This window comes from Mastigoproctus giganteus, chromosome 13, assembly GCF_048544385.1.
Source record: "Mastigoproctus giganteus isolate SK-2022 chromosome 13, ASM4854438v1, whole genome shotgun sequence".
Taxonomy (NCBI): Eukaryota; Metazoa; Arthropoda; class Arachnida; order Uropygi; family Thelyphonidae; genus Mastigoproctus; species Mastigoproctus giganteus.
Window position 1 is genome coordinate 126,975,866 of NC_143587.1, and position 16,250 is coordinate 126,992,115.

The window sequence follows — 16,250 nt, forward strand, 5'->3', positions numbered from 1 at the left end:
TACTGCATAGCATTAAATTGCTTTTTTGGGCAAAGTGTGTTCCCTTTCCCACAAGATTTCCAAATAGATGCAGAAAAGGCTCACTTCCTTGCATAATTTTATGGGCAACAAGATTAGTGAATGGAACAAAGAGTTGCTCTTACAAAGAAAGGCTTAAGTTTTGCAAATTACAGTGTCTGGAGACTAGGCACCTGCAAGGTGATCTGATTGAGGTGTATAAAGCCTTGAATGGTTTGAGCATGTTCAATGCTGATGGCATTTTTCCTCTTGCTCAGAATAATCATCTGAGAGGGAATAAATTCAAATTGAGGAATGACAGTTGTAGGATAGATGTGCAGAAGTTTGCCTTCAGCCAGCAGGTGGTTGATTGCTGGAACAAACTTCCATCTGTCATTGTAGAAGTTGATAGCTTAAAAAGATCAAGGCAGAACTAGACAAACATTTGGAGCAGGTGGATGATTGAAATGGAAGAGAGTGTGTGTGTGTGTGTGTGTGTTTTTGGTAGTTGTTGGCGCATCGGTTTCTGTGGCCATAGTGCACCTCCCAAGGTTTTTTGCAGTACTTTGATCCAAGCCCGAGGCGGGATTCGAACCCGCGACCTTTGGGTTGCCAGGCAGGCACTTGACCCACCCGGCTAGCCCGGTCGGCCCATGTGTGTGTGTGTGTTAGATAATTTTATTATCTATTATAATTTACTTAACTTTACAAATGTAATGGTATAGCATAATACATATAACATAAACTTGACGGGCTAGTATGTATTACTGCTGGTGCATAACTGGTTAATTAGTGTAATATTATTATTATTGCATTTAAGTATATTAGTCAAGGTTAGTATTCTCAGTTATATTGTGCGTGTGTGTGTGTTTTTTTTTTTTTTTTTTTTTTGGCTGATGCTATATAAGCTTGCTTTCTTGCATCATGTGCCCTTGCTAATGCTTATTTAGAAATTATAACAGTAATACTAATGTGATCTTAAGCAACCATACCAAAACCAGTAACCATCACTATCCACTGTACAGACTAGGGGCAACTGTATCCAGGAAACTGCAGAATAAAGGACCCACCAAAACCAGATGCCAGTCCTGTAATGAGAAATCCTGGGTTCATTGATAGGGGCATATCAAGGACATAAAAACTTGACGGGCTAGTATGTATTATTGCTGCTGCGTAACTGGTGAATTAGTGTAATATTATTGTTGCATTTAAGTATATTAATCAAGTTTAGTATTCTCAGTTATAAAGCTGAATGATGACGGGATTCTTCCTCTTGCTCAGACTACCCACGCAAGAGACAAACTCAAATTGAGGAGGTATGGTTGCAGAATAGATGTGTGGAAGTTTGACTTTAGCCAATGGTTGGTTGATTGCTGGAACAAACTTCTGTCTGATGTTGAAGTGAATAGCTTGAATAAATTCAAGGAAGAATTATACAAACTGTTGGAGATGGATAGCTGAAATGGGAAGCTAGTCTCCCCCAAGCTTGCTTTCTTGCATCATTTGCCACTACTAATACTAATTCAAGACTTCAGAGACACTAAAAGGCTTTGGGTAGGGGAGCCATATCACTATGACCTACACTTACAGGTAAAAGCAAATTATTTTGTAGAGAATGAATACATTTGCATTAAGGGGTGCAAGGGTTTTTGCCAGTATTACTGAGTTATTCTTAGTTAAGATAAACAGACGGATAATAAAGTTACATGTTTATCTGATGATGTGGTCAAAGTAACACCTGCACATATCTCAAGAGTTCGTGTTTGTTGCACAACAGGCATTGATTATAGTGATGTTTCAAATGAAAGCGTAGCAGCTTCTATGGAAACAAGCTAAAATAACTTCAAGGAGTATGTCAGGGTAGTGAACTGTACATGAACACTTAAACTGTGTAAAAGTGAATTTTATGTTATGGATGATTCAATTTTCCATTAATTGACGGATCAAGTGGGAGGGAATTCACCAGGACAAACAATTTTAAAATCAATTAGGTAACTTTTATTTGTATCAATATGGCAGAGAAAAAAAATATGGGGCAAGAACATTCTAGACCTAACTATCCCTCACAATGACATAATAGGGCTGACAATACAGGAACCATTAGCATAGAGTGATCAGAGTTTTTAGTTGCATAATGAGGAGAGACGTAGCAGCTGTTGAAGGCAAAGGGACAGGTTTTAATTTCAGGAAAGGAAATTATGACAAATTAGGATGCTAGATTACCTTACAAACTGGAGATGATGGCACACATACATTAGAATTATGGTATACCTTTAAAGCTATGGTCACAGAGGCCATGAATGCATATATACTATAGCATGAGGAAGATGCTGAGATGGATAAATGAGATAGCCATTTTAATATGACAAAAAGAGGCCATGGAAAAGATACAAAAGATGAAAGTACTGAAGCTTGTAACAATACCACAGAAGGTTAGGCTAGCAAAGAACAGGAACAAGGGTATTTTCAGGTATTTGAATACAAAGAACAAAGAACAAAAGGAATCAGGTCAAACCTTTGTGTAATGGGTTCAGAGAAGTCTTAAATAACCCAGCTGATGAAATGAACAGATACTCTGCATCGATATTTACAGGAGAAAGACCCTCCGTGGTGTGGAGTAAGTATGCAACTGAAACTAGCAAGCATGAAATTAGTGATGTTGAAATCTCTGATTATTCATTAGAAAAACTTAGGAGCCTAGAGGTAAGTAAGGGTTTTGAGATGATGGCATATACATAGTAATTTTTAAGGGTGGCAGCAAGGGAATATACTGAAACATTAATCATGAGAGTATCACTGGATTGGGGAGGGGAGAGAGAGAGAGAGAGAGAGAGAGAGAGAGAGAGATTCTTTTGGATTGGAAAAGCACCAACATATCACCAATACACAAAGATAATTCTAAAAGTGAAGTGGGCAATTACTGACCATCAATCTAATTTCAGGGGTAGGAAAAAAATCAAGAGTGCAGCACAGGATCATTTATATAGAAACGGAATTCTGGGGAGAAACACAGCATAGTTTTGTAAAGGAAAAATCATGTTTAACTAATCTAATTAGCTATTTTAGTATTAGTCATATGGTGCAAGGATGACCTAGGCTTTTGTTCCAAATAATAAATAAAACATTGTTTGGTTTTAAAATATTTTTAATTAATTAAAAATAAAATACCTATTTGAACCCCCTTCTACATAAGCACCTATCCAGCCTACCTCTGAATTTCCTGAAGCTGTCAACCTCAACAACCCACGGAGGTAACCTCACTAGTAATTAACAACTTACTGGCTAAAAGAAAACTTGTGGAAATCCAGTCTTAACCTTTTCCTCCTTAAATTGAATTTATGGCTACTAGTTCTGAAATCATTAATTTCTCCTCTGAGCCTTTATATCTCAATAAGGTCTTCTCTAAGGTGGCTAGTTACTAAACTTTGCAGCCGAAACATTTAAAGCAGCAGAGTCTCTCAAGGTTCAGATTCATTAGTGAAGTCCCCTGGGGTTCAGTGCTGGGTCCATTGTTGTTTTCAATATTTATTAATGATACTGGTGAAGGTATATATCAGGCTTAATGTCAACGTTTGCAGATGATACAAAGGTTGGCAAGATGGTTATTGGCAGTAATCAGGGTGAGCTACTACAACAGAATGATTGTAGAGCAGGAGGCAGGGAACTGTGATTTCCTAATAATTACTGGGACCGCTGTTTATAATTTTCTCAAATGACATAAATGAAGGGATACAAGGGATGATTTCAAAATTTGCAGATGATGACAAGATCAGTTGAGTAGTCAATGATCAATGAAAAGCAAAGCTTCTTCAGGACAACTTACATAGACTTCAGGAATGGTCAGAAAAGGCAGCTAAATTTCAATGCAGTAAAATGCAAAGATCAAACAGCAAATGCCTCAGACTGATGGGGCCCATGTTAAATTGTTAAAAGTTTATCAATAGTTGTACAGCAGTTCAGATGCACAAATTGTCCGGCTGTGGTTCTCTCTCTTTTTTCCTTTTTTGTACAAGCAATTAAGGTCTTTTGGCATGGTTATCATCTGCTAAAATTTCCATTTCCTCTTTCAATCTACAATTTCATTCAAATATGGCAATGTTGTGCAAGCATCATTTATAACAGTGATAAATGATGTTGCACAGTAAGTGTTGGCAAAATTTTGTAATGATAATAATCAATATTAATGCCGAAAATATTACCAATAAAGTGAATGCCGCAAATGCTGAAAATGAATGCAAGATGAAATCTAGTACATTTTTGCTAAATTGGGGGAATTTCAAACATGGTTTAATTTAATGTGATGTGCTTTCTAGAAATTTGTTTTACCTTGGGCATATTTTATAAATTTTGGTTTATGCTGTGGCAACAACTCTCACTGCTAGATACCTGGCCTTAGCTTGGGTGAGGCTGTTTAGAATGGTGCCAGAGGAACTGAGGCCATAAAGAGAGCAATGAATGTACATTGCATGTCAGTCTGCTTGTAGCATAGGGGAGGGAGGGACAGGGAACCCAACACTTCTGCCTAAGGCCAACTTATTTAGTAAAAGGGTGACAATAAATTTGTCCTGTAGTAAACAAAATTCAAACTGAGACCTCAACAAACTAGTGGAATGTGACAAATCCATCCAGTAAAGGAGATTCCATATCCCCCACACACAGCAAGCGATGTAATGATAAGGCAGCAAGGTAAGTCACACATACAAGTAGTTAAGCTAACAAGCAATATTTAATTCTTAATAATTGATTCTATTACATTGAAAAAGAGGGAGGGAAAAAAAGAAAAAAAAAAAGGAAAGTTCAGTGAAACCTGTGTATAGTTAATTGCATCACTTGTGTTTTATTAAAAAATTTTGCAGTTTTTAGATTCTATTAGTGAATATCATTCTGGAGCTGTACAACTACAATAATATCCTGATGATATCGCATGTAGGTAGAAGTAAGTTTCCTACCAGTTTATTCATTTCCTAAGTAATGCCTTTCAAGGATCACATCAGATCATTCTTTCTAAACAAACACAAAATAAATAAATGTCAGTAATCATTTGTGTAAATTAATAAGAACTACTAACATAAAATTAATCAACCCCTAGCACATAAATATTGTCCATAATTCTTATTTTTATGCTGAATCATCTCCTTACTACTGCCTCTCACATGCTAGTCTTACATACAAACAACTTATCAGACTGCAAGCACTTACTCTCTAGGATATCTATACATAAAAACATACGATTAACAAAAAATATATTAAATACATTTATAATCAAAAGGGGGTAGAGGCAACAAATTTATTTTAGATCTAGATGCCTCCTACAAAGCATAGATACTTGGGGGGGGGAGATCTATCTAACATCACTTTTAATATATATATATATTTTTTTTTTTTTTTTTTTGGTGGCTGTGTACTTTAGGTTCTGGCAGATGATTAAGCAGCAGTTTCCCAATTGATTAAACTTTCACTGTGACATGAGTGGATCACTGATATCAAAAGTATGTAGCATTGTCCTTACTGGTCACTCATAAAAACTAAACTGTCATAAACACATATGAAATCATATACATCATACATTATGTTCATAATGTAATGACTGTAACTAGCTTCCCCATTAATAGTTGTAAGCAAACATCGTTTCTGAGTTAAATCAGATATTGTTATCATTGCAGTTTTAGGGCCCCAAATGTAATAAAAACTGTGGCAGAGAACCTGAGAGGTGACAGCTTCCTTTTAATTGCTGGAAGAAGTTTTTGGATTCTGCTTGGAGTATATCAACACTTCTTTTCACAGTTGCAATACTTATTGTATATAATACTTTTAATTATTAATAAAAAATTAATTCTACTCAAAATTAAATGTTACAGACAAAATAAAAAAGATCAGCCTCTTCTATATTCCAGTTTAAAATCCATTGAACTTAAATTTTCAATTGTGCACATGCTCATGTTTCAGTTCACGCATATAGTGGATCCCCCAGTTTACAGTTGGCTCACTGTACGAACAAATCACTTCATGTTGGACTCTCCATAATAAAATACCGTTCAGTATATGATGTGGTAAGTGCCAGTCATTGTGATCACATTTACAAACTGAATTTTTAATTCTATTAAATGGCGATTCTAATAAGTGAAAACAGGAAGAATATTATCCACAGGCAATAAAAAAAGTAAAGATCACAAATTTACACTTTACTACATAACCAATTAACAAAATTAATTATGTGAAAATCAAAAGAATATTTTCCACAGGTTAGCAAAATAAAAATAAATTTACGCTTATGTGCATAGTTTAATTAATACTGTCACATGTACATACTAGCTAATTACATTTCTGTTCACTGACTTATTTATTTATTTTTGTTATTTTATTTTTTATTTTTTTTTTGAGTTGTAAAATTTGAGACAGTAAAAAAAATAAGTGCACACAAATTGCAAATAACACAATACATGCAAGTGAGATAAGAAGTAATAAGTTTACAAAGCTTAAAAAGTAGGAATGAAGAGAAGATTCTGAAAATGTATTTATGTTTTTATATGATTGAAGAGGAAGGGGAAACACATTTCACCAGAATAACGTAAAAATCCACAGGATTCCAGCTATAGGTATTATTATTGCAAATGCAATAAGATCAAGTTTATTACAGATTTCACTAACAGAAAAGCCCAATAAACTGAAAACTGTAAATTGTTTTTATTGTTTTATGGTAGTGACCTCCAGAAATATGCTTTAGAAAAATATCACAAAAGGTGTTCAAAACTGATTCTTATAACCGAACATATGATAATGATGAAAGTAGTGCATTTTAATGATTTGAAATGGTTTTTTGAAATTAAAGCAGCTAATTTCACTAACCAGTGATCATGTTAACTGGCACCTACTTATTTCACTTTATGATGGGATGGGATGGGCTTACAATTGTCTCCATCCAGACCACATGGTTCTTCCTCTCAGCCAATAGCAGTATTTTTAAATGTGTTGGCCATGTGTTTGTTTTTGCATCCTTTAGTTGAAGTGATTTTTTTATTTGTGCTTTAATCAATATATTAGTTTTAATCATTTTTTAAAATTAATATGTGCAATTTCCATTATATTGTTTGTTTGTTTGTTATTTAGTTTCTTAGGAGCATTAGCAACTAAGGCCATATTGCTCCGGGGATATATGGTGGTCATTCCCTGATCTTTCTGTATTCTCCGTATTTGGTGGTCATGGGCTCGAAGTCCGGTCTAACCAAGAAGCGTGTGCTACGCACTGCTGCTCCTGCCCACGGAGGTGCCAATTTCCATTATAAAAATCAGTTATATAGTGAAAATTTCAACTTCTGAGGTTTTGGAAGTAATAATGTGTTAATGGGTTCACATTACGATACTTGCACAATACGATGGTGTCCCTGGAACGGATTAATATCGTAAAGCAAGGATCCACAGTATTATAAATAGTTTTTTAAAAAAATATATACTGTATTTTCTGGACCATAAGATGTGCTTTTTTCCTGAAGATGCTGCCTAAAATTCCTCTGCATTTTATGGTCAAAATATATACACAAGGTTTACACAGTAATGTTTTTATCTATAGCTGTGGATACAGAAAGAATAGTCAAAACATCCAGTTAGCCTTCTGTAAAAGTCAGCTCGTTTAGTGCGTGACTGACCGGTTTAGATCACATGTAATGGAGGAACAAAAAGGGCGGTTACTAAATTAAACTTGATTTAGCAGTGATTTCAGGTCTTAGCCAAATGCAGCCATCAAAATGCATGTCATCTTGATGAATGCATCAAGATGACAAACGAAACAACTAACAATTCTACAAATTGTGCAAATGAGTTAAAGATTCATGGAATTACTGAAACACTAAGACAATTGCCAAATTTTTCAAGAAATGTGGAATCTGCAATCTTGATTACACAAATGATGAGTGTGACAGTAGTGTTGGAGGGTTCTGGCATTCTAGAATGAGTAAAAACTTTGCTTTATACTGACATTGTGTTTAATAAGCACTTGCGGATTTGTATTTCAAATATTTTTCCCAAAATCTGCTTTCTAAAACAGTGTGTCTTATTATTTGGAAAATATGGTATATTTAGATACTCATTATTCACTTCCAGCAAACCATTAGCCATAATTATCAGAGCATCCTTGGACTCAGGGGAGGTCCCCACTGACTGGAGATGTGTAAATGTATTCCCAATTCACAAAGGGAGATCGAAGGGTGACACGAGTAATTACAGACCAGTTAGTTTAACTTCTATTCCAGGTAAAATAATGGAGTCACTAGTTAAAGATGCATTGCAGGATCATCTAGACAAGACTGAAGCAATAATTCAGACACAGCATGGGTTTGTTAAGGGAAAGTCTTGTCTGACAAATTTGATAGGATATTATGATGTGGTTACAAAGGAACTGGATGCAAAAAATAATTTTGATATCAGATACTTGGATTTGAGGAAAGCTTTTGACACTGTTGCACATGGAAGACTACTGTACAAATTGGAGCAGAATGGTATTAAGGGTAAGTTGCTACAATAGATAAAAGGATGGTTGAGTGGGAGAAGACAGGGTGGTAATCAATGGGTGCTGCTCTTCGTGGACTAATGTTATCAGTGGAGTTTCACAGGGTTGGGTGTTGGGTCCACTGTTGTTTTGTATATTGTATATTTATCAATGATATTGATGAAGGTATATCAGGCTTAGTGTCGAAGTTTGCAGATGATACAAAGGTTGGCAGGGTTGTTAATGACAGTAATGGCAGTGTGCTATTACAACAGGATCTAAAAAATTTGGGCAGATGGGCTGAAAAGTGGCAACTGAAGTTTAACATTGACAAATGCATATGGGTAGAAGTAACCCCAGAGAAACGTACCAACTGTGTGGTACTACACTTAAGGTGGTAGAAAATGAAAACGACCTGGGAGTAATTGTGCAGTCAGATATTAAGTTTTCTGAGCAATGCACCTTATACACCTCAATCAGATCATCTTGCAGGTGCCTAGTCTCCAGCCACTGCAATTTGCAGAACATAAGCCTCTCTTGGTAAGAGGATCCCTTCATTCCTCTCACCAATCTTGTTGGTGAGAGGCTGGCAGGGCAGGTCAGGGGTTTTGTCAATGATATACAGGAATTTTGCTAGCAGGGAAAAGGAGGTGATTGTCCCTCCGTATAAGGCAATGGTCAGGCCATGCCTTGAGTACTGCGTACAGGTCTGGAAGCCTGATTTTAGGAAGGATGTAGATTTGCTTGAGCATGTACAGAGAAGGGCAACAAGATTGGTGAGAGGAATGAAGGGATCCTCTTACCAAGAGAAGCTTATGTTCTGCAAATTGCAGTGGCTGGAGACTAGGCACCTACGAGATGACCTGATTGAGGTGTATAAGGCCTTGAATGGGTTGAGCACGCTGAATTCTGATGGGATTCTTCCACTTGTTCAGACTACGAATCTAAGGGGACATAAATTCAAATTAAGAAAAGACAGATGTAAAATAGATGTGCGGAAATTGGCCTTTAGCCAGCGGGTGGTTAATTGCTGGAACAAACTTCCATCTGTCGTTGTGGAAGTTGATAGGTTAAATAAATTTAAGGAGGAACGATAATTTAGAGGAAATTGTTTTGTAACTTTTTTTTTTTTTTTTGGCTGATGCTGCATAAGCTCATACACTTGCTTTCTTGCATCACATGCCACTACTGTGTGTGTTATGTGAGTTTAATGGCGCATAAGCTACACTGGCTATAGTATGCCACTACTACTACTACTATTTTAAATATTTATTTATCATTCAAATATGGCATGCCACAGAGCAGGCAAAATCTGAATGTCACAGGAGTTACAAGCTCTCTATCCTGAATGAATATTGATGTATTCTTTTCATGCTTATTATGTAAAAATAATAATAATACACATGCTTATTATGTAAAAATAATAATACACATGCTTATTATGTGAAAACAATAATAGCAATAGCCAATAAGGTCACCTCACAAGGAAGCAAAAAAAAAAAAAAAAAAAAAAAACCCCAGTCAATAAGAAAATACATATTTATTTGCAGTGGCTGGAGACTAGGCACTTGCGAGGTGATCTGATTGAGGTGTATAAGGCCTTGAATGGGTTGAGCATGCTGAATTCTGATGGGATTCTTCCACTTGTTCAGACTACGAATCTAAGGGGGCATAGATATATCCTTCCTCATATAGGTAACTATCCAGTTTACCTTTGAATTTATTCAAACTATCTCATTCAATCAATGTCTCACTGGCTAAAAGAAACCTTTTAGCCAGTGATGTCTTTAGCCATGTCTCACTGGCTAAAAGAAACCTTCCTACAATCTAGTCAAACTGCTTCCCCTATAACTTAAATTTATAGACCCTAGTTGTTTAATTCTTTATAACAATGAAAATTTCCGCCTTCATTCATTTTACTAATCCCACTCAAAGCCTTACATCTGTTAAGATGCATAGCAGCTGTTCTGTAGCCCACATAATCGGAGTCTTTCTCGTATATGGTTGCCCTTTTGCTGATCTCCATGAGAGTTGCCCATCTTTGGACTCTTTCAAGAAGCTCAATGTCTTTTTTCATATAAGGTCCCCATACTTGAATGCAATATTTCAAATGTGATCTTACAATTACCTTAGATAGTAGCACTATGACCTCCATATCTCTACAGTTCAATGAATCATCGACAGAATACCATGGGCTTTCCTTGCTGCTTGTTTACACTGCTCAGAAAACTTCATATCTGCCCGTATCATAACTCCCAGGTCCCTTTCTTCCTCTACTGTTTTTAATTCAACCCTACCAAATGTATACTTTTTTTTCTGGGATTGCTATTCCCTAAGTGGAAGACCTTGCATTTTGCTTCATTAAAACAGCACTTTTCTGACCATTCTTGCTGCCTGTTTAAGTCATCCTGAAGGAGTGTTGCTTGGTACAGTTCATTAACTACTCTACCAATCTTTATGTCATTTGAAAATTTTGACATCAACACCTTCTATCCCTTCATCAATATCATTTAAGAAAATCAAAAACAACAATGGTCCATGAACCGATCCTTGGGGGACTTTACACCAATCTGAAGATTATCCATTAACCATAACCCCCTCTGCCTTCTGCCCTTGCAGCCACCATCTTAGAATTTTTTCCAGTAATCTCAACACATTCCAGCTTATACAGCTAACCTCTCATGAAGGGATGAGTCAAATGTCTCGTTATCAATGGACACTGAGCTTCGTAGATTAATGTTTATCAGTAGAGTCCCCCAGAGTTCGGTGCTGGGCCCATTGTTATTTTCTCTATTTATTAATGATAATGATGAAGGTATATCAGGCTTAATGTCTAAGTTTGCAGATGATACAAAGGTTAGCAAGGTGGTTAACGACAGTAATGTCAGTATACTACTGCAACAAGATCTAGTGAAACTGGGCTGTTTGGCTCAGAAATAGCAATTGAGGTTTAACATCGACAAATGCAAAATGCTGAATATGGGTAGCAGTAATCCCAGATTAACACACCAACTGTGTGGTACTACACTCAGGGTAGTGGAAAATTAAAAGATGGGGTAATTGTGCAGTCAGATATTAAGTTCTCTGAGCTGTGCAGACAGGTTGCTAGGCCAGCTCATGGGGTTTTGTCAATGATATTACAGGAATTTTGGGTGCCACAGTAGCCAGGTGGGCAGGAGCAGCAGTGCGTAGCACATGCTTCTTGATTAGACCGGGGTTCGAACGAGTGACCACCAAATACGGAGGATGCAGAAAGGTCAGGGAATGACCACCGCATATCTCCGGAGCGATATGGCCTTAGTTGCTAATATTCCTAAAAAAAAACCAAATAACAATAACAGGAATTTTGCTAGCAGGGATAAGGAGGTGATTATTCCATTGTATAAGGGAATGGTCAGGCCATATCTTGAATACTGCATACAGGTATGTAGGCCTCATTTTAGGAAGGATATAGAGCTGCTGGAGCAGTTACAGAAAAGGATGAAGGAACAAAAGGGTGCTCTTACTAAGAAATGGTTTAAGTTCTGCAAATTGCAGCATCTGGAGACTAGCACCTGCAAGGCAATCTTCTTGATGTGTTTAAGGCTTTGAATGGATTAAGCAAGCTGAATGCTGATGGCATTCTTCCTCTTGCTCAGCCTACACACGTGAGGGGCATAAATTCAAATTGTGGAAGGATGGCTGCAGAATAGATGTATGAAAGTTTGACTTAGCCAGCGGGTAGTTGATTGCTAGAACAAACTCCAATCTGATGTTGTGGAAATGGCAGCTTGAATAAATTGAAGGAGGAACTAGTTAAACACTACTGGAGTGGAGGGATAGGCAAAATGGTAAGTTTTTTTTTTTTTTGGGTGATGCTGTATAAGCTTTGCTTTCTAGCATAATTTGCTACTACTATTACTATTAATCATACCAATGCAAATGAGGACAATACACCAACAAGGAAAGTAATAAACAAACAGCAAGCCAGTGTGTGTGTGGGGGGGGGGGGATTCTGGTCCTAATGACCAAAATACCAACAGAAACATTAGGACTTTTGCAAGATGTTTATGGGAATCCATTATGCCCAGATCCACTGTACCCTTATAGAAGAATAATTATAGAATACTATTCCAAGATGTCCATCAGCATTAATTCCTGATATTACTATTGGTACATTATCTGTTATTATCCCTGAAGACAGATGAAAAGTCAGAAAACTTTCAGAGGCACTGGGTATTAACCATGTGCACAACAAATTCTGAAAGACTAGTTAGGAATGACATGTTTATTCACATTGGGTCCCTCAACTTCTTACTCCTGAACAAAGGCAGGTTACAGTTTACGTTTGGAAACACATATCAATCAGAAAATTATTTTTTAAACAAAATAATTAGAATATTCAGTATAATATAATCAGAATTAAACAGAATATTTTTTTTAAAACAAAATAAAAATGAGACTTATATCCAATAAAAACTGCAGCTGAAGCATAACATACTCCAACCTCCAAGGAAGCATACGATTGTCACCTTTTTGATAAAAAAGGATTATTTACACTAATATTGTGAAAAAACATAATACTCTATCTAGAAAATATTGCAGCAAAGTTCTAAAGAAACTGAGTTTAAAAGTGAACTGAAAACAGGTGGCTACTGCATCAAGACAATGCAAGAGTGCACAAAATGTCAGCTGTTGAGGAAACACCATACAACTTAAAAGCACCAAAATGGATGGCCGATTCTATCTGTAGTCCATATCCTGCCTCTTGTAACTTTTTCTTCCTATTTCCTAACCTCAAGGGTGAACTAAAGGGTCACTATTTTCCAAATAGCATCTTTTTAGTTCACCATTTGGAAAATAACTTCACACTCGGAGTACCTTTAATCATCTCTCAAACAGCCTCTCAAGTATTTTGAAAATGATTGGAGATGGGGTTATGTCAAAAAAGAAATAGCCACCACAAGTTCAATACGACATTTTATATTGTAATTTTGTCTCAATATTTTTTGATTACCTATCATACAATGAATAAATACTAATAAATATTAATATCAGCAAGTTTGTAAGAACAACTGGACTTATATGAAGATGTAAGCTATCAACTGGTATACCATTTTGGTTTTAAAAATACTGTATATATAAGCTATGACTGTTAAAATGTTGATTAGTTACTTGAAACACACACACACATATATATATATCAGGGGGACAAAAATCACAACAAAACCAATACAAGCTCAGAATATCTCTTTGGATAAGTTTCATATTATTACAATGAAATCTGAATCTTATTGGTTGTAGAGCTTTTATTCTTTCTTCATCTTTTATGTTTGTTGTCCTTTTTACTGTTATCCTTTCTTCACCACATGGATAATATACATTCATTAATGGCAATAAGTTAATCATCTATTTTGGTCTATACAATCTAATACAACAGAAATCTACTCACCGTCCAATTTTACATTGGAAAATTCAAGTGCTGCATCACACCTTGCAAATAACTTAGCTGACATTAAGTTATTGGCAAGGTGGACAGCAAATTCAATTTTTGCCTCCCTATCTTAAATTCTAGAAGAGCCCACATAATAATTTTAAATTGCATATTTTTTGGGCACATCTGAGCAGCAGGCCCTCACACTAACAGATTTTGGGATATGACAATTCTGCTACTTCTGCATAGTAAAGTTTTATGTTTAAAAGAGCAAACCCCAGGTAAAATGGCTTTATATACATTACAATATAATAAAAGTAAGACAGGCCCAGCTGTTGCTACTTTAAAATTTGTATTCATTTATTGTTTTTCTTTTCGGGTTAAAATGACAATATGATAGGTTTCACTGCTACTACTGGAAAATATGATTCCCCCCCCCCATTGATTGACCTTATGAAGGATGGTGTAATCAATTCAAAAAGTATATTTTTTGTTGAATGTTATTTAAAACTAAGTCAGATGAAAAATGTGAAATGGAGAGTATTTCATTTAATGGCAAATTTAGTGTGAGAGGGTTTCCTGAATAATGAAACTGAATTATATTAAGAGAGCTGTGGCCAATGAGAAATTAAATAATTTGCAAGCATCTCATGAATTATCCATAAATTAAAATTGCCTTTACAAAATACTTGAAATTTTGCCACTAGTTACTTCAAAATCTGAGGGATGAAAATGTGAGCAACTATTGGGATATGATTCCCAAAACAATTGTTACTGATGCTGAAAATGTTAATGAATCCATTAGATTTGTTTACATGATCAGAAAGTGGGTGTTTGGCATACTCTGTCTAAAAGGCATCATATATATAGGCCCCATATTTTTATTTTATGTCAACATAAATCTTAACTTGTACGGAACTGTAATTCTGGGGTTTAGTTTTTTGACAATACATTTAACAATTGCATAATGGTGAACTCGCGCAAGATTTCTAGCAAGATGGCATGATTGTTCAAATTTATCATGCCACCATGGAGTCCCTGAGGGAATTTTTGATAAAATAATTACTTATGGGTTTTGACTGCTAGATCATCTGACTTATCACCTTGTGATTTTTGTCTACTTTAAATATGGTTATTAAAACTATCCACAGACAACTGAGAACCCAAAGAATGTTATCTGCTGTGCTATACATGAAATTCCTCCACACATTTCGGAACAAGTTTCAAAGAAGTGTAGTAAAAAGAGTTGAATCTTGCATGGAAACTAATGGAAGGCAAATTACAAAAGCATCACAGCTTAGTTACTAATTAACAATAAACAATGCCAGTTTAAACAATCCATATTATTTAGAAACAGCCAAACTCTAAATTGTGTGTGTGTGTGTGTGTGTGTGTGTGTTATAAATAAAAGTTATGCAGTAATTGAGAGTGCTCTATTATGTATTTTATTAAAACCTTTGCATCAAGTAAACATACAACACCTTTGAATTACCCTTGTGGTTTTGATTTCAGTGCAATTCAACTTCATTAGATTATCCTTGTTTTTTGTTTCATGTTCTTTCATTCTAATCCATATTCATGGTACAACCTCCCTATGCAACTTTTTTCACACTACTAGAATGTAGGCTATTCCTACTTTCCTAATATAGGGTTGGTTGGTTGTTTATTGGCACATTGACAACGGAGATCATACCTAATATAGGGCTTATGAGATCTACTTTAGTATTCCTGTGTAGCACACCAATTCAATGTTTTCTTACTAACCTGATTGCTACCATTACTCCTATACCCAGATGATTTGGGAAGGCTGTTACAGATTCTGGTGGAGAGGGTCAGCCAGTTTCTTGGCATTTTCATCATGTAAGGAAATCTAGAGGACATGTGTCCTGGGTAACTTGACTCTCAGACGGTCATTCTCCAACAACTGTGGGCTACAAATGTGGAATACTCAGCGTCTTGCCTTTTATTATACAGGCCTTCAAATTCCTAGATGACTGTAATAAAAACTTAGAATGAAACCCATGTCTACAGATTTCCTAAAACTGGTAGTATGCTTGTTGTTGCTGTATTTGTATTTCTGAAAAAAGTAGAAGGGATAAATAAGAAAGAGAAAAGGTTGGTTCTGTGAGTCTGTTTTTTTTTTTTTTTTTTTTAGTTTTTAGGAGCATTAGCAACTAAGGCCATATTGCTCCGAGATATGCGGTGGTCATTCCCTAACCTTTCCGCATCCTCCGTATTTGGTGGTGACGAGCTCGAACCTCGGTCTAATCAAGAAGTGTGTGCTACGCACTGCTGCTCCTTCCCACCTGGCTACGGAGGCGCCAATGTGAGTCTGTAAATAAAGATGAAATTACAGAT

At 36.0% G+C, this 16,250-nt stretch overlaps 1 protein-coding gene across 4 annotated transcripts in view; it reads right to left on the reverse strand.

The window, feature by feature from the left end:
* The window catches only part of dco (discs overgrown casein kinase 1), a 238,541-nt gene that overhangs the window by 28,799 nt on the left and 193,492 nt on the right, over positions 1-16,250 (reverse strand). The window contains exon 7 of one of the 4 annotated variants that reach the window (XM_090387642.1): positions 4,947-5,001. The exons of 2 other annotated variants lie outside the window; for them this stretch is intronic. In XM_090387642.1, the coding sequence (XP_090243768.1) occupies positions 4,993-5,001 (9 nt within the window). In that variant the 3' untranslated portion in view covers positions 4,947-4,992. Of the gene's footprint in view, positions 1-4,835; positions 5,002-16,250 lie in introns of those variants that run through there. One more of the 4 variants, XM_090387643.1, reaches the window with a different exon arrangement.